General features: G+C 42.4%; 3 protein-coding genes across 4 annotated transcripts; 2 read left to right on the top strand and 1 right to left on the bottom strand.

Moving 5' to 3' along the window:
• Window positions 1-189: 189 nt before the first annotated feature.
• Window positions 190-7506, top strand: LOC139285465 (TRPM8 channel-associated factor homolog). 2 transcript variants are annotated; one of them, XM_070906031.1, is made up of 13 exons: window positions 190-286; window positions 1067-1139; window positions 1350-2117; window positions 2413-2629; window positions 2791-3082; window positions 3665-3966; window positions 4050-4224; window positions 4378-4472; window positions 4879-5089; window positions 5405-5641; window positions 5728-5951; window positions 6166-6279; window positions 6529-7506. In XM_070906031.1, the coding sequence occupies exons 3-13, from the start codon at window positions 1477-1479 to the stop codon at window positions 6769-6771; spliced, it is 2751 nt and encodes a 916-aa protein (XP_070762132.1). In that variant the 5' UTR covers window positions 190-286; window positions 1067-1139; window positions 1350-1476; the 3' UTR covers window positions 6772-7506. The 2 variants fall into 2 exon arrangements, with proteins under 2 accessions (XP_070762132.1, XP_070762133.1); XM_070906032.1 differs by having other exon boundaries at window positions 1460-2117.
• Window positions 7507-9901: 2395 nt separating this feature from the next.
• LOC139285336 (TRPM8 channel-associated factor homolog) lies at window positions 9902-16786 on the top strand. Its single transcript, XM_070905888.1, has 11 exons — window positions 9902-10542; window positions 11184-11400; window positions 11822-12119; window positions 13091-13389; window positions 13693-13867; window positions 14039-14133; window positions 14372-14582; window positions 15130-15366; window positions 15518-15741; window positions 15841-15954; window positions 16517-16786. Exons 1-11 carry the CDS (start codon window positions 9902-9904, stop codon window positions 16757-16759), a joined length of 2754 nt encoding a protein of 917 aa, XP_070761989.1. The 3' UTR covers window positions 16760-16786.
• Window positions 16787-17783: 997 nt separating this feature from the next.
• LOC139285513 (endonuclease domain-containing 1 protein) lies at window positions 17784-20680 on the bottom strand. Its single transcript, XM_070906080.1, has 6 exons — window positions 20659-20680; window positions 19937-19956; window positions 19738-19838; window positions 19445-19559; window positions 19200-19356; window positions 17784-18175 (listed from the first exon to the last, which is right to left on the bottom strand). Exons 1-6 carry the CDS (start codon window positions 20678-20680, stop codon window positions 17784-17786), a joined length of 807 nt encoding a protein of 268 aa, XP_070762181.1.
• Between the last annotated feature and the right edge of the window lie 1342 nt (window positions 20681-22022).

Genomic DNA, 22022 nt, shown 5'->3' on the forward strand with positions numbered 1-22022 from the left:
CGTTTCAGAGATTTATGAACAGAAACGCAGAAATAAAAACACTTATCGCTGCGTTTAAAATTACTGCGTTTGCCACAACTTCTTTGTATCGGAGTTTGTCGCAGTAAGAGTAAAACAATCAGGAGGGGTCCATCAGAAAAATACGCTCGATTAGAAACGTCATCCCCTCGAAGGTTCCGCTCATGACTAACTTTTCCGGGACTGCACACATAATTCCTTCTAGCAGCAAAGTCTGATCATTCTTCCTTTGTTGACCCCCCGTAGTCACGAAAGCCAAGTCCGCATGGTAAAGTAGACCTTTTCATTAATTAAGTTTTTGGTAACAACAAAAACGTTATTTCTTGTACGTTTGAAGGAGTTTCGGTTTTAAGGGCTGCGCAGGACAGTAACTTGGTGAAGTACCGATTTGCTCCTCCAGCCAGCCAGACAAGAGTCAGAGGAGAAAGCCAAGAGCAAGACACTAAAGAGAAATGGCATGGTCCCGGTTTGGGCTCAAGGCTTCTCTGCCCATAATAATGTAGTCTAAGGAAGAAATACCTGTTCGCCAGCTTTCCCTTTTATTATACTGTATAATGATATAAACGTTAAATGTCTTGATGAATAACTGATGGATAAACTATTTCCTCCATAACAGGATGGCCAGTGTACTTAGATTTATTTATTTTAGAGGCATAATAGAAATGTTCTTCTTCTTCTTTGACTTGCAACTACACACACACACACACACACACACACACACACACACACACTCAACCCAGAGTACAACACAACATGAAAACACAGATTCTCCAAGACCTCCAAAACACACATGTGGTTATTGGTTTATTTCACAGCCAAGATGTCCTGTTGTACTCTCAACATCCACAAACATTGAGCTGCACCGACAGGATAAGCAGGTTTCTTAAACAGTCTCAGCCAGGGTGTATCTACGGCAGTCTTGGCAGTCATTAATAGCCGTCCACTGGGTTGGTCTCACTGAAGTTCCTCCTCTTATTGTCATTTACCCTGAAAGAGTCCCTCCTGCTCTTGTCCTCATTTGTATTCTCTCTTCTGTCCGGTCCGATAGTGTTCTTGGTGGATTGCCTGCCTGGAAAAGCTGCTGTCTGATAATACAATCAGAAAGACAACTTAACTTTCAGGTAAATGAAAGAAGACAATCACTTTGTGTTTTAGGAAGTGTTTGGTTGTAATGACAACAGGTGGAGAGCAGCTTATTAACTTTTGGTTTTGTAGATTGACATTTGGTTGTTTTAATGTGATTGTTATAAACGTGTAACACATTACTTATCAGATCAGATCACGTTTGTATTTTGTTTTAATCTCCGTCAGCTCTTTTTCTTTTCCTACAGGACATCCAACTCTCAAGACATACATCTAGGTGCAACTGTGGTGCAACTCACTCACTAACGCAACCTGCATCTGACGTAACACACCTTTTTCTGCCATCCAACCTTCACAGCATCGATCCTTCTCGCCATGTCTAACCAGCCCATCCAAAACCACCATGAGGGGGCCTACATGTCCCTGATGAGAGGCTTGAGAGAGCTGGACCTCCGGGGCTCCGCTGTTCCCAGTGACCTGTTGCTAACTGGAGACCATGCCTTTCCTTTAGCAATGAACAGCCAAGGCCAGGTCCTGATGGCTGCCTCTCTGTACGGCCGTGGGAGGATTGTGGTCTTGGGTCATGAGAGCTACCTGACCACCTTTCCTGCTCTGGTAGAGAACGCTCTGACCTGGCTGAGAGGAGATGGATCTGACAACTTCTCTGTGGGGGTCCACAAAAACGTCCAGGCAGTCGCTGATAATCTCAGCAAATCCAGCTTCCGAGCAGAAGTTGTGGGGCGCTTTAGTAACAATGTGGGGGTGTATGTGACTAACGCCTACTCCGTGGACGGAGACGTGAAGGACATTGTGGCATTTCTGAAAGCTGGAGGAGGGGTGCTGATAGCGGGGCAGGCGTGGAGCTGGGCTGCAAAGCACCCTAAGGAGAACACGCTGCTGCAGTTTGAAGGGAATAAGGTTGCTGGTGTGGCAGGGATCTACTTCTCTGACCATCATGGTGCGGTAGAGTGCCTTCCTGTCTACCCTCAGATCCCATCTTCCTGGATGGCTGTAGTGTGAGTGTATACTGTACTCTTTTACTGCACACTTAGAAAGGTTCCACTGTGCAAGGTGACAAACTTTAATCTCTGGGCATGCAAACAACTATAATAATAATAATTATGATAACTGTTTGTTTATATAGTTGCACTTACTGTTTTATATTAAACTCTTTCATCGAGAAACAAAATCAGCAGATTAAAAGTTTTGATCAAGAATAGAAAAGATTTATTTTATTGTAATTATATTATATACTGTATTCTCATACTTGACATCCATCTTTCCCTTTCCTTCCCCCCCTTTCAAATACAGAATCGGTAAGGATTTTGAGGATGACCTGGAGTTCTTACTCCATGGGGTTTCAGAGTTTGACATCAAGCCTGGATTACTAGCTTCTGAGGTTCTGGTCCACGGCCCGTTAGCCTTTCCCATCGTGACCACAGACAGTGGAGGGGTGTTAGCGGCAGGAGCCTACTATGGACAGGGACGGGTCATTGTGGTTACGCATGAAGCAATGATAGAACATGAGGTAGAGTTACATTTTATACCTAGACTATGTAATGTAAATATGATTACTTTGCCTATTTATTTTGTTCCATATTACTGCAGTGTGCTGAATAATGAGATGTGTGCTCACCTGCTTATGTGATTAACAAACTGCCTGTCTTGCAATAACTGCCTTTATCACAGACACTGGCTCCATTTTTGAACAATGCCCTTCATTGGTTGGATGAAGGCCGGCAGGGGGTCGTTGGTGTATCACAAGCTCCTGCACTCAAAATTCTCAGCAAGTCGGGGTTGCAGTGTAAGAAGACAAACTTCAGGGAAGGCCTGAGTGTATTTGTGTGCAAAGTGAGCACCTCTGATCGTGCAGAAGACATCCAAGACTTTGTGGCAGAGGGAGGAGGCCTGCTGATTGGTGGACATAACTGGTACTGGGCACAGACACACAAGGAGAAAAATCCATTAACAGATTTCTCAGGTATGATAATGCCACCACAAGAGTATGATTATGTACTGCCCAGTTCATCCCATGACAATATAACATAATGCATGCAAAGCATATTCCAGGTACTACTGTCTAATGCACATGCTGGTGTGATGATGTGATAGGCGACGACTCATATCTGTCAGGCTGGATGTTAGTGGGTGGGATTATGATCAAAAGGAAGTTGTTCATACCCGTCCGTCGAGGGCCAGCTGTCATAGACAAGATATTGTTTGAAGGTGCACAGACGATGGGGCTAACAACAGACAGGAGATAGGGCAGACAAGACATTCTGCTACATGTGAGTGCAAAGAGGGAAAGTACAGTATTTATAGGCTGGTGGTGATTTGTGTTAAGGTCCTGTACATGTACAGCAGGCGCACAAGGGAGGGTAATTAATCATACGAACTGCAGCTGGGGTGGAAGTCAGGCAGGCACTGAGGACATCATGGGGGCAAGGGCGGAATGACTAGTTCATGTTTCTATAAGCCACCCACATCGGGCCAATCCCTAAACATAGTTGTTTCAACAATACAACACAGTAGATCAAATCATGTTTGCTGGAATGTCTTTCAGGGAACAAGATCCTGAACAAAATGGGCTTGAGCCTGTTGCCGTCAACAATCAAAGGAGGCGTATTCAAGGCCCCTGTGCCCAGCCAGGCCATCAAAGACACCTACCACTTCCGCCACCTTCTGCGCCGCTTTGCTGGCCACGTAAGCGACGGCGAAAAACTTAGCAAGCATGAGGAGGAGTGTCTTAAAAAGCTTGGCAAGGACTGCGCCACCTACTTGCACATGAAAGCTTTTCACTGCTCCTCCTATATGCAGATCGTGTCCACCCTCACTGACATCCTGAAGAGGTCAGGCATGCCTCAGGTGAGTAGGCACAGTAGAACAGCACAAGGCTGACAACCAGTCAGAACAGCTTTAATAATATTCACTATTCGTTCTCTTTCAAGGTGTGTGACAGCTGCCCTGTGAAGAGTCCCAAAGACCACCTACTCCTCAGTGTGGGGGCAGAGGTATACAAGGTTTGCCCAGATCCTGATGCTCTCCTGCCCTACCTCATCAAGCATAACCCCTTGATGCCCGTTGTCTACAACCACAAGGTCAAGATTGATGCTAACACAGCAGGTCAGACCTCGTTGTTGTGGACAAATATGTGAACTATTCATGAATTATGTTTTAACTATTACATTGCATTAATCTACGGACCTCACAGATTTTATACATGTAAATATAACTTGAGTTTAATCTTTGCCTCTGCTGTTTGTGTGTGTGTGACAGGAAAGGATGAGTGGTTCAGTACAGGTCTCTTCCTCTCTCCTGGTATGAAGACCTACATTGCCATACCAGCAGAGATTGTCAACAAGAACTGGAAGGTACTGTGCACAAATTTGAGTTCATTGTGTCTCTGTTGAAGGGTAATTCCGGTATTTTTAAACCTGGGCCCTATTTGGCCTAAATGAGTAATAGTTACCAAAAGTTTGGGAATTGGTCACCTCAGTCGACAGCCACCAATGGGCAGCAGTGGTTCCAACGTGAAAAGTACGTCCACTAAAAGTGCTTGTTTTTGCCACTGACAGGCTCAGATAGTTACTCTAAGTGTCTGACAACATTGTGGAAAGAAATCCTTCAGTCTTCCTGCAGCAACTCACAAGCAACTCACCGGACTTTCCGGTTAAACAAAAAGGATCTTACTCATATCCATTTTTCCAGCTTGGCAACCTTTTATTTATAGTACAAACAACACTTACTACCAGTAACACAATTCAACGTCTTCCTCAGGTCCAGATAGGCTGTCAAACAGACCATCTCAAGTCCTCAGAGTTGAAGAGAGCACCACATGTTCATGAGCGATTTCCTGTTACCACAGAGATGATGCAGGTGTGGAACCTGTGGGGGGGACTCATCTACCTGATAGCCCCACCCAAAACACAAGTGTCTGGGGTAGAGGTCGTAGTGCAGATGGCTGTACCTGCGCCGTACTATAAATCTGGTGAGTCTGTGGTGGATGTGTGTATGTGTCTGCTGATGTGTGTATCCTCATGGGGGTAAATAGAAGGTGTGTAGTGATTTTTGTCCATTATAGTAGGGGATAAATATCGTATATATAAATATGGATTCAGTATAAGTAACAACATCGTGTTCAAAATCCAACACAATATCATTAGTTATCATCAAACAATGGGACAATTCAAGTGAAATCATTTCAGATTAGCAGGTGTAAAGTTAGTTTGTAAGTTAGCAGTTACAAAATAATTCTGCAATAATTCTTAGGTCAGTTTTGAATCCATCCGTTTGTTCTTTTCAGGCGCGACAACAGCAGCTGATTGGTCATTGCTGCGCTCAGCCCCTTCACCCTGGGCAGAGTTGGAGTTTGACAACATCATCCTCACTGTACCATCAGATGTTGTTCGGAACCTGGACCGCCCTGATGAGCTGGCGGCGCTCTGGAATGACATGATGAAGGGCATCGCTGACCTGGCTGCCATACCGCACAAATTTCCCCGCAAAGAACGCTTTGTAGCAGATGTGCAGATTTCCCATGGTAAGTGTGTTTGACTTTGACACAGGATTTTGTGATGTTTCTTTACCATAGATACGGAACCTTAATGATCCGTTTCCCCATTTCAGGTTGGATGCATGCAGGTTATCCTATCATGGCACACAGGTCCACAGCAGCCCAGCTGGTCAGCACCGACCATGTTAGGCGTAAAGGTCTGTGGGGCCCCATCCACGAGCTTGGACACAACCAACAGAGAGGCTGCTGGGAGTTCCCATCACACACCACAGAGTGTACATGCAACCTGTGGTCAGTGTATGTGCATGAAGAGGTGCTGGGGATTAACAGGGAACAGGTGGAGTAAATTTGTTTTATTTATTTAGACAAAACAAGAGACCAATAGCTAGAAAAGCCTGGTCTTAAGGTGTATTGTGACATATTTTTTTTACATCAGTAGAGGTCACAAAAGACATCTCCTCTCTCTTTTTTGTCTTATGTTTAGAATCGTATTTGGTTTTTCACTGGGATTACACTGCTTCACTTTCATCATTTCATCTTGTTCAATGCAGGCTCATTCAGCTATGACCTCAGCAAAGCGAAACAGCCGAGCAGAGGAGTATGCTAAGGGGGGCAAGGACCTCAGAAACTGGAAAGTGTGGGTGGCCCTGGAGACATACATACAGGTGAGAGAGAATTACTGTTCATTGCACCCTGTAGAGAAACTATGTCACATCGGAGTCAGCATTTAAACAAAATTGCGCCCCTTCAAAGGCAAATGAAAATGTCAAATAGACTGAAAGTCTCTGGCCCCATTCAACCCAGTGAGGCTTTAGTGCCCATTGTACACCAGACAACAAAAATGTTCTATTCATCTTCTATTTTTACTTCCATTCTTTCAAACTTTCCTCTACCTCTGTCCCCTTTCCGCGTAGCTCCAGGAGAAGTTTGGCTGGGATGCCTTTAAGAAGGTGTTTGCTGCCTACCACGAGATGAGCAACTTTCCAAAGGACAACAAAGGAAAGATGAACCTGTATGCTGAGACTTTCTCCAAGACTGTGGGGATGAACTTGACTGGATTCCTCAAGGCCTGGGGCTGGCCCATCGAAACAGCCACTGAGAAGAAACTCTCCAGCCTGCCTTCCTGGAGTGACCACCCCATGGTCCAGTATGACTGAACTTCAGACTGCTGCTGACTGAAAGTGTAGAGAGACGGGTTCAATGAGGACCAAATTCTTGATATTGAGTATTTAGTGGGTAATCCAATGAACTGACTTTGTTTTCTTCGTTGTTGTTGTATTTAGACCTTATTTATTGCAATATTTTATAAAAGAAACAGGAGTTACATAGTTGACCATATATATATATATATATATACAGCTTTTAAAGTAGCTACATTTAAAAAAATGTTGTAGTTATTAAATGCTTTAAAACCAAAATACCAAAACCCAAGAGGACATTAAATGAACACAATTGCTACCAGGTGGGCTGCACTTAAATTTTCTGTTTTATTTGGAAATGCAGCATTAATACCTCCGCTGCGGTCAGCTCTCACATGCAGCCACTTCACTCTGCTTCTAGACTTTTCTCTTCATTACACCTGTCTCAGTCCCTAGTACTTTGCACTACCACTGTAACCTGTGCTGAATGCATTAGGGAGCTATTTGATTTCACAGTACTAGCATGAGGTCATTTATAAGAACAAAAGGGTCATAATAACACAAACTCTGGTGTGTTGATGTTTTGTGTGTGAATCAGTAAGCTGCATCTTTCCGTGGTACATCGTTTCCTCTACTGCCCCATCTCAACCCTATAAGAAGTACGAAATCAGTCAGGCTTTAATTTCACTACAATGATATTTGCCTTTACTGTCTCGTGGGAAAAGACACTAATAAACATTTACTTCACCCCTCCGCCACTTCTTTTTATTCATCCATTTGTTCTTGAATGGCAAGAGTAGTAAGGGATGGATTAGTGTTTTCAACGATAGACAGCTTTAATGTCGAATTCAATTGCAGATACACCTTAACAATTCCTTTCATTGTTCCTTCTGCAAATCGTTTTTGCCCTGCAGTTCCTCTACAGGTTGAGTGGAGAGAGAGCTGGTTATTGGATATCGTTCATTTATTAATTTGTTTTCTGTATAATTTCATTTGAATATATTGTATCGCTATATTATCTTTTTAGTTAAAGATTGTGAATTTCTGAGTACACAGCAATACAATGTCATACAGCGTGTTCTCATGAAGCAAGGGTGTGCCGAGTGCTTGTCCAGCTGTGCACTAATTAAGCTTTATGATCAGGACACGTTACCCATCAAGACTTGCAGTCCAGCAGACAACATACCGTACTCCAAAACAGGAAGAGCAGGATTTTCAAGGGCATTTGTTGTTGTGCAAGTTTATGCAAATGTGGGAGGCGGGAACAAAAGTGAGGTATTTGGGAGGTAACGGGGGAGGCGTGAAAATGTCTTCCCACAACATTGAGTTTAAGAGTATTTCCACAGTATTCTTTGCAAGAATCAAATTGATTCAGCCGTTGTTTTTGACACAAACTCTGTTGGTTAGTGATGTACAGTAAGCACCCATTTCCATTATAACAGAGTCTGTGCATTTGATTATAGGGGAGGTAGCTCAGGGCTGAAAGTGTTCCCACAAAGCAAGCAAACATCCACAGTCTTTAAGCTATGGCTGAATAAAAGCTATTAGTTTTGTTTGGATATTTGATATATGACCTTTGTAGTTTGGACTTTCAACTAAGTTGTGGGGTTCTTTGATGTCCAGGGTTGATATCTGACTTGATGTCAATGCAGCACCTGTAATGCCAAGGTTTTGGGGATTTTTTTGTGGCAATATCACATTATACATTTATAATGATAGCTTTGCAGGAGGGTGTCAATAATAACAACTCAGTTTTGACAAAGAAATAAACCTATACTTTATCTAGTGTTACACTCTTCCAGCATTAACTATTCTTCTTTTAGCCAGATCAACATCTGGGACTTCTCATCTTCCTGCTCAGCGGGGATCATTTCCCATGACTGACCTTATGATTCTTTCTCTACCACAAAAATTAAAATGGCTGTTTAACATTACTCCATAGATTGTATTAGATTTCTCTTGCGTTACACAAGATCATCATAGGTTTCTTCAAGAACTATATACACAAATGTGACATTTCATGGTCAATATATTATCATTAGAGTCTTAGCATCCACAAATATTGACTTTTTTTGACTGGATGAACAGGTTTCTTATATAGTCACAGTAAAGATGTATCTCTGTTTCAAGCCCCATAAGTAAGCCCTGAGGAGTGAAAACAAACACAGAGTGGTGACCGTAGTAGTCACTTCTGTCCAGTGATTATTCTCCCATTAGCCTCAGCCTGAAGTCCCTCCTTTTTTTGTCTTTACCTTTTTCATTTAAATAGTCCCTCCTGCTCTTGCTCTCATTTATATGCACTCTTCTGTCCTGTGTGGTAGTTTTCCTGGTGGATTGCCAGTTTGGGAAACTGTTGGGACACAGTGTAATAAAACAAGCAGAAAAACAACTTAACTTTCAGGTAAAAAATATAACTTTTTGATTTTTGTTGGGTTACCGTTACCGTATATACTTTTTGTCTCTGAAGCTGAAGTTGCAGATCGATATTTTGTTGATCTCACTTTATTGTTATAGATGTGTAACATAAACAGCCTGACTCACACAACATCCATTCTGTCACAGTTTGCTTCCTAAGTTATGTGTTTAGTTTCATGTTTCCTGTTTTATTTTGTTACCTCCCTCTCCTCTTGTTTCAGACTACCTCACTTACTGCGTTTGTGTGTTTCCTGCCAGTTTTGACTGCATGCTCTGCCCGGACTGTGTCTTGTTTTTCCACCCTTGTTTAGTATGTAGTTTGGGTCTTCCACTCATTCCTTTGCCAGTTCATTGTATGTTATGGTGATGTGTGATTTATGTCTTGGCTTCCTGTTTCTTTGCCTGGCTACTGGACTTTGATTCCTGGCTGCTCCTTGTCGGATTTGTTTGCCTGTTTGCCTGTTTGAACTTCCGTCTGCGGTTTTGACCTTTGTTCTGTCTCACCATCCTGTAAGTCTTGCACTGGTTTCGCATCAACTCTGCCTCAGTGATCCACATTTGGATCCTTTTCCCTGTGTGCCTAACTACCCTGTTTGCACAGCCATGACACATCCATCTAAGAACAATTGTTAAACCTCATACGCTAACAAAATTTACATCTGACTCAGCATAGTTGTCTTTTGCTCTCCACTCTTGTCTTCATCTGATGTTCAGAGCATCAATCCTTCTCGCCATGTCTAACCAGCCCATCCAAAACCACCATGAAGGGGCCTACATGTCCCTGATGAGAGGCTTGAGAGAGCTGGACCTCCGGGGCCCCTGTGTTCCCAGTGACTTGGTTCTGAATGGAGACCATGCCTTTCCTTTAGCAATGAACAGCCAAGGCCAGGTCCTGATGGCTGCCTCTCTGTACGGCCGTGGGAGGATTCTGGTCCTGGGTCATGAGGGCTACCTGACCACCTTTCCTGCTCTGGTAGAGAACGCTCTGACCTGGCTGAGAGGAGATGGATCTGACAACTTCTCTGTGGGGGTCCACAAAAATGTCCAGGCAGTCGCTGATAATCTCAGCAAATCCAGCTTCCGCACAGAAGTTGTGGGGCGCTTTAGTAACAATGTGGGGGTGTATGTGACTAACGCCTACTCCGTGGACGGAGACGTGAAGGACATTGTGGCATTTCTGAAAGCTGGAGGAGGGGTGCTGATAGCGGGGCAGGCGTGGAGCTGGGCTGCAAAGCACCCTAAGGAAAACACGCTGCTGCAGTTTGAAGGGAATAAGGTTTCTGGTGTGGCAGGGATCTACTTCTCTGACCATTATGGTGCGGTAGAGTGCCTTCCTGTCTACCCTCAGATCCCATCTTCCTGGATGGCTGTAAAGTGAGTGTATACTTATTTTTCTTTGCACATTTGAAACAGTTTTAAGTTGTGTAATGGCAGCTTTTCTGTCAATCTTAAAACTTCTGCACACATTTGGTTGAATTTTTGTTCAATTAATGAATTGAATTTAAGACAACAAGACAAGAGGGCATAGCCATGCTAGCTGTGTGAGGTTGATTTTGTATTTAGTTAAATGCTAACATCAACAATGATATCATGCTCACATAGACAATGTTAGCTAGAGGAAAAGTGAGGCCATCACCCACTTCATTAGGATTCATAGTCCGGGAACTATGGACTTCTGTACCAAATTCTGTGCCAATCCGTCACGTTGACATAGAGATATTTTACTGGACAAGTAAAAACTTTGACCTACTGGTGGTAGGTGAACTATTAGGGCCACCGAAATCAAACTTTGGGTACCATGAATATGTGTAATAGTTTCCGACATTTCACTAAAACCACAAATGTCAACCTCATGGTTGGTTACAGGAAAAGTCAGAGGGTCACCAAAACTTTAGTAGGATTCATCCTCTGGTCATCATGAATGTTTGGTCATCAGAATCAGAATAATCTATAATAAACTATCTCTCATATTGGGCACCTCTCTTTCCCTCTCCGCTTACCCCTTTCAAATTCAGAATCGGTAAAGATTTTGAGGACGACTTAGACTTCTTACTCCAAGGTGTGTCAGAGTTTGACCTCCAGAATGGGGTCGTAGCTTCTGAGGTTCTGGTCCATGGCCCACTTGCCTTCCCCATTGGTACCACCAAGGATGGACGAGCGTTCTTGGCAGGAGCCTACTTTGGCCTGGGACGGGTTGTTGTGATCACACATGAAGGACTTCTGAGACAAGAGGTGGGGTCTGAATTTGTTTTTTAATAAGCAGAAATGTGGGGGTCACTGAATGGTTTGAGTCTGGAAATCAAGTCAGTCATATGCTAAGGCATGCCACTCTCACTCTGAACACCTGGAATGCGTGTTAGACAGTAAAGCACTAAAGGAGGGGATAACTATATTTATCTCTTCAGTAGAGTTCAAGAGACTTGTCTGTCTGTTGTCTGTTTATGGATAATAAAGTGAATTAAATACTTTACAAATCAAGTGACTCTATTACATTGATGCAAACATCCATTTCATTTCCAGAAAGCCTTCTTGCTCATTCATTTGTGACCACCAGTAGTGTGCTAAGTAATGAGATGTATACTCAATCTGCCAAGTATTTTTTTTAAATGTGATTAACAAACTTCTGTCTTTCTTGGATGAACCTTTATCACAGACTCTGGCTCCATTTTGGAACAATGCCATTCGTTGGTTGGATCAAAGCCGGAATGGGGTTATTGGCGTAGTGCCAAACCTCGACCACGCCTTTAACCTCTTCAGCAAGTCACAGTTTAATTGTAAGAAGTCAAACTTCAGGGAAGACCTGAGTGTATTTGTGTGTACAGCGTATAGCGATGAACATGTGGAAGAAATCCACAACTTTGTGGCAGAGGGAGGAGGCCTGCTGATCGGTGGACATTCCTGGTACTGGGTACAGACACACCATGGGCAAAACCCAATGACAGATTTCTCAGGTATGATAATACATCACAAGTGTTTTATTGTATGCTGCCAATTACAATCCATGATAATATGACATGTATTTATTTTATTTGTATGTTACCATGTACAAGTTAGGTTAAAGCTCATTTTCATCTGCAGTCTCTTTGCAGGTCACAATTAAAATACACGCACAGTGACAGAAAACCACCAAACAAATAGAACACATAATACAAAATTACACACAGCAGTACATCACAAACACACCGTGTCAGCAATAAGTGTATGTAAGACAAATTAATAAGCAAGGATATTTGTATACAAAGCAAAACCAATAAAATGCAGAGTCTGAGGTTACTGTGCTGAGTAGTTTAACAGTTTTTTAATTTGGCATTAAAGCTACTGATCGAATTGCAATTTTTTATGTTGTCTGGTAGAGCGTTCCACAAAATGCTGACTGCCCAAATGCAGTCAGATGAAAAGGTACAGTACAGTCTATTATGGAAGATGTTCTTGAGGATGTTCATCATCATTAGTTGTTGTACCAAGTAGTAGCATGGGTATACATCACAGGTACCACCATCTAAATGCAGGGAAAAAGTCAGGGTCAGGCACAGTGTTGGCAATGGGCCCATGCCTACATCTACGCAAGTCAGACTCCACACAATCACTACATGGAGGCACATAAAATCAAGCTCAGGGAAATTTATATTCTATATATTCTATTATTTTTCAAATAGGTTCCTGTCAGGTAGTGTGCAACATCTGAAACCCTTTTCCAACAACAGGGTCAGGGCCAGTCTGATCAGGGAAATGGCCCACTGTTACCTACATCTACTTCTTGTAGATGGTGCATGTGGGCAAATGTAATGAAAGAAGGTAGACTGTTGTTTTATAACAGACCTGCACAAACTTTCAAATATGTTGAATATCAGCACCACATTTTAGGTTTGGCCATTAGTCCAAAAGTCCTACTTAGATCAAGTGAGGTTTCTTGCACTTTCAGGGAATAAGATCCTGAACAAAATGGGCTTGAGCTTGCTGGAGAAGATAATCTGGGAAGGTTCCTACAAGGCCCCTGTGCCTAGCCAGGCCATCAAAGACACCTGCCACTTCCTCCACCTTCTGCGCTGCTTTGCTGGTCATGTAACGCACGGGGAGGAACTAACAGGGCATGAGGAGGGATGCCTTAAGAAACTGGGTGGGGACTGTGCCGACTACTTGCACATGAAGGCTCGTGACTGCTCCTCCTATACGCGGGTGGTGTCCACTCTCACCGACATCTTAAAGTTAGGCATGCCACAGGTGAGCAGTAAATGACTTTATAGTCTATAATTGTAATGAGTTTGTGAATAAGGAAGATTCCATTTTGTTGCTTCTTTTTCAGTTTGTTTTCGGGCATTCACTGCCTTGAGTGACAGATTCAGTTACCTTGGACATATAAGTTGAAGGCGCATTAATTACCACACTCTGCTTAGTACAAATAATTGTACCATAGGAACAATACTACCAATAGGACTATAATGTCTGCATGGGATCTGATGTCATTGTCCTGGTTGCAAATACTGTGAGCAACGTCTTTTTTAACGTCAGTCATTCATTTTCAAGGTGTGTGACAGCTCCCCTGTGAAGAGTCCCAAAGACCACCTACTCCTCAGTGTGGGGGCAGAGGTATACAAGGTTTGCCCAGATCCTGATGCTCTCCTGCCCTACCTCATCAAGCACAACCCCTTGATGCCCGTTGTCTACAACCACAAGATCAAGATTGATGCTAACACAGCAGGTCAGACACACATGCATGACGCACTTGTAATTCCAAGTAATATACTGTATTTGCAGAACTGGGGTTGTTCTGTTGACATAATTTGTGTGCACAACTGATTATATTGTAGTGTGTGCATTTGCATAGCAAAAATACGCAAAACTTGTGTGTGTGTGTGTGTGTGTGTGTCAGGAGAGGAGGAGTGGATCAGTACAGGTCTCTACCTCTCTCCTGGTATGAAGACCTACATGGCCATACCAGCAGAGATTGTCAACAAGGGATGGGAGGTACAGTGCACAAAATCATATTTAAACATCAAGGTTTTTTTATTAAAAGAAATTCCCCATCTAACAAATCAAGCCAATCAGTAATATCCCATGACGCTACTGTGTACTTTCTGCAGTAGTACTGGTAATCTTGCTGGCCTTACATCCTTTTACTCATACATGCAACTATATAACAAACTATACTGCACTCTTCGGACAGGTTTTCAAAGCAGTAACACATGCTCCATGTCTTCCTCAGGTCCAGATAGGCTGCCAAACAGACATACTGAATGATGAGGAGTTGAAGAGAGCACCATGTGTTCATGAGCTATTTCCTGTTACCACAGAGATGTTGCAGGTGTGGAACCTGTGGGGGGGTCTCATCTACCTGATAGCCCCACCCAAAACACAAGTGCATGGGGTAGAGGTCATAGTGCAAATGGCTGTCCCTGCACCATATTATAAATCTGGTAAGTGTACAGTAGGGGACAATGGCGTAAGTGTTCTGGCACACGGGTGAGGACTCAAAATCAGGATGCAGAGGCAAGGCAGGAAAAACTGTTCAGGGGTTCAACGGGTTCAACAGCAGAAAGACAGTCAATGTGGCAAACAAATCCAAAGGGAGCACACAAAAGAAGTTAGGATGGTCGTGCATGGACCTAGGGAGTCGGAGATGAACAGCTGGGTTAAGCTGCCTGGGCCATTTTTAAGGTGTGGCGGCAGCAGCAGACAAAGGCCTGGATGGAGGAGACACTAATCAGTGGAGGTTGGAAGCTGAAGGAGCAGTGGAAAGGAAAGAGGCTTGTGGAGGTGCACACTCGACTCATATCACCAGCTTGCTCCAGGAGGAGATGCAACATCCTGGTTAAGGCTCGTTGCTCGGTGGTGTTACTTTCTGATGGCTGGAGCCCAGTTTCTACTCACTATGACCTGTCAACCATGGTGCATGTTTTCAAAGTTCAAAATAACACAAATTCAGACTCACTTTTGAATACACGTATGCTCTCTTGGCTTCAGGCGTGACAACAGCAGCTGATTGGTTCTCGCTGCGCACAGCCCCTTCGCCCTGGGCAGAGTTGGAGTTTGACAACGTCATCCTTACTGTACCGTCAGATGTTGTTCGGGACCTGGATCGCCCCGACGAGCTGGCAGCGCACTGGGATGACATCATGAGAGGCATCGCTGATCTTGCTGCCATCCCACACAAACTTCCCCGCAAGGAACGTTTTGTTACTGATGTGCAGATTTCCTATGGTAAGTGGCTGTGGTACTGTATATGAATGCCTCTTGTTTGCTCAGCAGGAGCCACACAGGCCAAAGTCAAAATAAAATGCGCTTGTATGACGGTGAGCTCATCAGTGACCCACCACTTTAATTTTGTGTTTTTATTTCTAACTTTTCTCAGGTTGGATGCATGCAGGTTATCCTATCATGACACACAGGCCCACAGCAGCAGAGCTGGTCTGCATTGACCATGCTCGGAGTGAAGGCCTGTGGGGCCCCATCCACGAGCTTGGACACAACCAACAGAGAGACTGCTGGGGGTTCCCACCACACACCACAGAGTGTACATGCAACCTGTGGTCAGTGTATGTGCATGAAGAGGTGCTGGGGATTAACAGGGAACAGGTGGAGTAAATCCTTCCTGGAGAAATGTAACTTTTCACTGTGATCACACTGTCAACATCATGTAATTTCACCTTGATCAGTAAGTGTAATGTGCTGTAGGCTCATCCCATGATGACCTCGACAAAAAGGAAGACTCGTGCATCAGAGTATAAAAAGGGGGGCAAGAGACTCAGCAGCTGGGAGGTGTTTGTTGCCCTGGAGACATATATGCAGGTGAGAGAAAAATCACTAATCACACACTCTAACCTTAACAGAAGAAAACCTCACTCACTCCATGTCTGCACCAGAGCAAATCACAGCACATGCATTTTATTTGTGAAGTTACTACATGCAAAAGATACCAAAGATTTATACTGCCATTACGCAAATCCATAATTAAACACTGAAGTACCTAAACCGCTGGAGTCACCGTTAGAAGAGCTGCAGGTGACTCATCTCTGTGTGGACCTTGTGCTGTCATTCATTCAGGCATTTGTACTCCTTACCTGTATAGTGCATGGACCGACGGTGGTCCGTGAAGACATTCCTCAATTCCAAGTCACGCATCACAGTGGACGCACCAAGTGTTAATCCAAGTTGTATAGCAGTCACCACACTTGGCATGCTTTCCAGTGTTTTGTGGTACTTTTGAGAGGAGTTTCTGGGTTGTCAGTGTCTCTTGGTAGCCATACACTTTGTCTCAGTGATGATTGATTTTGTTAATATGAACAAATATTATAATAATATTAATATTTCTATTCACATTTCCCTCTACCTCTGTCCCCTTTCCGCGTAGCTCCAGGAGAAGTTTGGCTGGGATGCCTTTAAGAAGGTGTTTGCTGCCTACCACGAGATGAGCGACTTTCCAAAGGACAACAAAGGAAAGATGAACCTGTATGCTGAGACTTTCTCCAAGACTGTGGGGATGAACTTGGCTGGATTCTTTAAGGCCTGGGGCTGGCCCATCGAATCAGCCACTGAGGAGAAACTCTCCAGCCTGCCTTCCTGGAGTGACCACCCCATGGTCCAGTATGACTGAACTTCAGACTGCTGCTGACTGAAAGTGTAGAGATCATAGGACACATAACTTTATGTCCGTGGTAATAGCAAACGTATGTCTTTGTGAAACTGTAAACGTTTTTTTTAAAGCTCTGATATCCGACTTGACATTTAACAATACCTGCCTGAAAAGACAAATAACTATGGATGCCTCACATAAGCCAAAGTCCTGCACTCAGGGTACATAAACCCTAATGTGATGCTAATAGTCATATATTATCAATGCACAGTAATTCTCACCCTCACCTGACAGTCATACAACCATGTTGGGTGTCCGGTGACTAGTTAACACGGAAATTATTCCTATTTCTAGGAGGCTGACAAGAGTTCATCATTTTACGCATTGGACAAGTTGACATTTTGCCGCTTGTTGAAAACTCGTAATTACAATTTAGTAATGATTCATAAAAGTTATAACTCCTCCTCTGGACACTGAATGTCTTTACCATATTCTTTCGCTCTGGACCAAAGTGATGGACTGAGATGATAATCTGTACAGCTCCATTGTTGTGTGGCTAAATAATGCTGCATCACTCTAAAGCAATAATTTTCTAAATTTCCCCTCAAATAAAACAGTATTTTCTTGTAAAGAACGGAGGAAGAGAAAAGAGACTGGGAGGACCTGTAAGGAGAGCAGTCAGTTATTAATTATTAATTATCCAGTAATTATATCATAGTAAGTGATTTATAAGACAGACGCTTATGTTTTTCAGTTTTGTATGTTGATTTTTGCCTTCACTGTCGATGGAAAAGACACAAGGAAACAGTCACTTTATCCCTCTGCTATTGATTTTTATTCATCTATTTGTGGTTGAAGGAGAATAATAAGGGACGTATTAAAGCTGTTAAATGGTAACGTACACCATGTTGACAGCGGTGTGAAAGTACATTTGTTTTTTAACTGTATTACCACACTTGAATCAATATGTGGTTCTACAAATGTAATGTAACATTAAAGAGCAATTGCACCTAAGATAATCCTTTCTTCGTCCCCCTGTTCTCTTTTATGCCCTGCAGTTGTTGTAAAACAGCTCCCCAACTGGTTGATTGGAGAACTGCTGCAGAAATTCTCCCAGTTCATCCACAGAGACCTTCTCCACCCAGTTGTCCTCTGTGTTCCTCGCTGTGGCAGCACCACCCTGAATGGGTCTGCCATTGTTGTCCACACAGCAGTAGGCGTTCCACAGGTAGTCTGGGATGTTGACCCGCTTCACATTGTTTTTGACAATCCAGTTGTCTGCAGAGGGAATGGCACCAACCAGCACAAAGGCCTTGGAGCACTTGTCCCGGAAAAGGTCAGTGAGCTGGGACTCGTGGATCCTCCAGGCATTCTGGTTCAGCTTGGGGTTCTGAGGAACCACATTGGTCAGGGTGAAAGTGGCATTGCGGCTAGGGACTGTAAGAGAGAGGAGTGGAGAGTTATGTGATAAATGAGGTTTGTGGATCCAAAGAAATACATTTATCTATTGTAAATGTGGCTTGACAGGATGCAGAAGGGAGAGAAGATGTGTCTATTGTAGCTGGATCATTCTCGTTCTACCTGGTTTAAAGATTTCACCAAAAGTACTCTTTAAAATTGTTTATAATTGCACACCTGATTACCTGAGAAGGTCAAAATACAAGGCAGCAGCTGGGTGGAGAGATTATCTTCAAAATAATGGTTGCTACACAAGTGCCTATCCTTAACATTAACCAGATGCCAGTGGTGGAATGTAACATTAACTCAAGTACTGTACTTTGAGGTACTTGTACTTTACTTGAGTAATTTCTTGTCATCCACTCCATATTTCAGAGGGAAATATTTTTTACGTCACTACATTCATCAGCAGCTTTAGTTAGTTACAACATGTGACATGCATTAAAATACCCAACAGTTTATACAAGTACAGCTGAAACAATTAGTCGATTAATCGATTAGTCGATAGACAGAAAATGAATTCATAGTCATTTTTCACGCAAAAACATTTCGTGGTTCCAGCTTCACAAATGTGAGGATTTGCTGCTTTTTCTATTAATTCTTTTAATAATTTAATAATAATAGTTTTAATTTAATTATTTTTATTTTATTAATTGGACAAAACAAGCATTGTGAAGGTGTTGTTTATGCTCATTATTTCCCAATATCATGTATGTGAACTTCTATAATGAGCTGCAGAAGGGAACGCTGCCATTGTACTAGACTGGATCATAATTTGGTGGATATGTGGTGTGGTTATCATTAATTTCATAAACAGCAAACTAACTTAAATGACAAGTATGTGAATTGTGTGAATACGTGAGAGCACTGATTTAAAGCAATAATCCAACACTTCCCAATACTGTACATCACCCCTGGTGAACTCAACTGATGCCTTTGGCTGGTGACTACTGCCACCTACTGACCTGAGTCCCAAAAATCACCCATGTTCAACCTCCATTACCTGCATGGTGTCCATTGGGGTTGAGGTGACCACGGTCAAAGCCAGAGTGTGTGTAGTCCTCATTCAGAGCCTGTCTCTCTCCCAAGTAGACCCCAGGGTGGTCTTTCCCCAGCCAGTAGCCATCCTTCATCTCTGTTTGCCAGGACATGTTCACCAGCTACAGGGCAAATCGAAACCTCTCAGATTTAAACAGTACTCTCCATACTCTATACTACTGTAGATACACATGCACAGTATTCACCGACCTGAGGCTCTACAAACCACCTTCTCTCCCTGCCACCTCCATTGCTGGGCTGGAAATGATAGGCGGAGTAGACGGCAATACGATGGTTGGTGTCATACAGAGTGGCAAAGTGGTACCTGGTGGTGCAAAGATATATTTGGAGTATTTGGAGATCGGAAGTGTTGCAATGGAAAATTGAGAAACATTTAGAGCTATTATTGCATTAGAAAATGAATGAAACCAAGCTACATCTTAATGGGTCCACTTATGGAGTTCACATTATAGTGCTGTAAACCGTCTTTCTTCTTTCCCTACCTGTTGACAAAGCGCTGACAGAGACGAGCAGCACCGGGTGTAGAAGCCCCCCACTCTGGCACTTTCTCTTTATAGAAGTACTTCACGCATTCTGGCACATCCTGGGACAAAACAACAAAATAACACAGGCTCCTAAGTGAACCACTTATGTAACACACACACACAAAGCTTTTGAATAAACCGGAATAAGGACACAAACCTCAAAACGTTCCACAACATCTGCATGGACAGAAAAGAGGAGCGAGAGAAGAGCGCACAAAGTTATGAAGGTTTGCATCCTGGACAAAACGTCTGCCCTGTAGAGTCAAATAGAACAGAAACATGTGAATATGGTAAAAAAAAAATACAACCAGTAAATATACAGCAGGTCTACTGCAACAGCTTAGGCCTGCAGACGTGAGATGATCAGTTTGTTTGGATGCGTGTGATTCCACTCACCTGCGAGCTGCCGCAGTCCAGCAGGAACTGGCTTTTATGTTTGACTTCTCATCACCTTTCACCTTGTTTGTCCTTTCCTTTCACCTGAACTGCTGTTAACACGTGATATTTGTGTGGGATGAACCAGAATTTGAGGTGTGGATGTGGACGAGTGTGTAAAAATGGAACAATGACAAAGAAAATGCCAATTTTAGCACGACTAATGACAATGAGTCCCAGAGGAATTTGTGAAAGATATGAGATAAGTGTATATGAACAGGACATTTTTATGTGCTGTCACTATGACAATATTTCACGTTATCCAAATACTTTAATTTTGAGGTACTTGTATTTCCAATTTCTGCTTGTTTATACTTTTTACTCCATCAGCAATCAACAAATAAATGAAAAAATAATTCAGATTAACCTCACTTTTACCAGCTGCAGCATTAAAGTGACGTACACGTTAATGCAATTATAATCCAATGATATAATACATGTTACTCTGAAAGGGGCCATTCTGCATAATGAGCACTTTTATATTTTTGGTATTCGAAGTATGTTTTGATGTACTACTTTTGAATGCATGACTTCTACTTGTAATAGTATTGTTACTTTTACTGAAGTTAAAGATCTAAGTACTTCTTCCACCACTGCACAGGTCATTTGATGCCTAATACTGTATGAAATCAAGCACATTTCCAATACATAACTGTCTATTTATAGCTACTGTCTAATTTGGATCATTTTACACTGTGAATCAGACAGAGAGTTACAGCTTTGTGGTGATGTTGAGATAATACATTTAAGCATTTAAATCTGCGTTTCAGTCCATTTGATTACATTTGATGACTGTTATGAGTTTAATACCACAAAAAAACACCTCCTGAAATATTTACTACATGTGCATTTGGCAAATTCACTCACAATCTCCTGCAGCCAGCTGTTGGTTAGGTAACACCAAGATATCTGCTCATGTGTGTTTTTTCCCACGATCACAGCACAGGCTATGTGCGAACCTCACATGTGGACTAATCCCAGCTCTCTAACTTGCATTCGCTTAACACAAAAATGCTCTAAATGTGAGAACCCCTGGAGGAATCTCTATGTTTAACCGGCTCCATGTGTCTCCAGAGAGGCCTTCTCCAGTACACCATGCTTTGTTCACTATCATGCTTTCATCAGGATGGTGTCTCAGGTTGTTTTTGACTTCCTTATATACAGCCCGTCGAAAGTATACGAAACAAAATCACCATCAATCATCTTTTTAAACAAGATATTTGCTCCAAGAGGAGACAGACATTTCTGAGACAAATATCAATTAAAACAAATACAAAATATACAATAGCATTATTCAAATATATTCCAAATATTCTTTATTATATACAATCTTTCATCTTAAGCAATCAATTGATAAAAAGGTTGAGTCTCATTTTCAATACAAAGCAGCAAATTTTGTACAATTTCAACCTTAAAACCCAACATAGTTCAATGTCTCATCATTCATGGATTTCAAAGTCAGTCTGGTTGACCTTAACACATCCATCCTTTAACTACATTTCCTATTGTTCCCAAAAACAAATGTATATTCTTTGAGAACAAATATGGACAAAAACGGCTTCAAGTCTAATCTTTATTTAACCCTCTCTGGGTTAAAGTTAAAAAGACAAACTTGCTTTGACAGAGATACCGTTTCAATTTCTATGTGTCTAAAGGAAGAGACTTCAAACCTTAAGATATATACAAAACATCTTATGAAATATGATGCTTTGTTATGATTGACTGTCCAACACTTTAAACTGTATGTATTTACAGATAAAACAGTTGGTCAAGTGACAGAAAATTAATTAGCATATTTGATAATCTTT

The sequence above is a fragment of the Enoplosus armatus genome, chromosome 5 (genome assembly GCF_043641665.1).
Source record: "Enoplosus armatus isolate fEnoArm2 chromosome 5, fEnoArm2.hap1, whole genome shotgun sequence".
In the NCBI taxonomy this organism is placed as follows: domain Eukaryota; kingdom Metazoa; phylum Chordata; class Actinopteri; order Centrarchiformes; family Enoplosidae; genus Enoplosus; species Enoplosus armatus.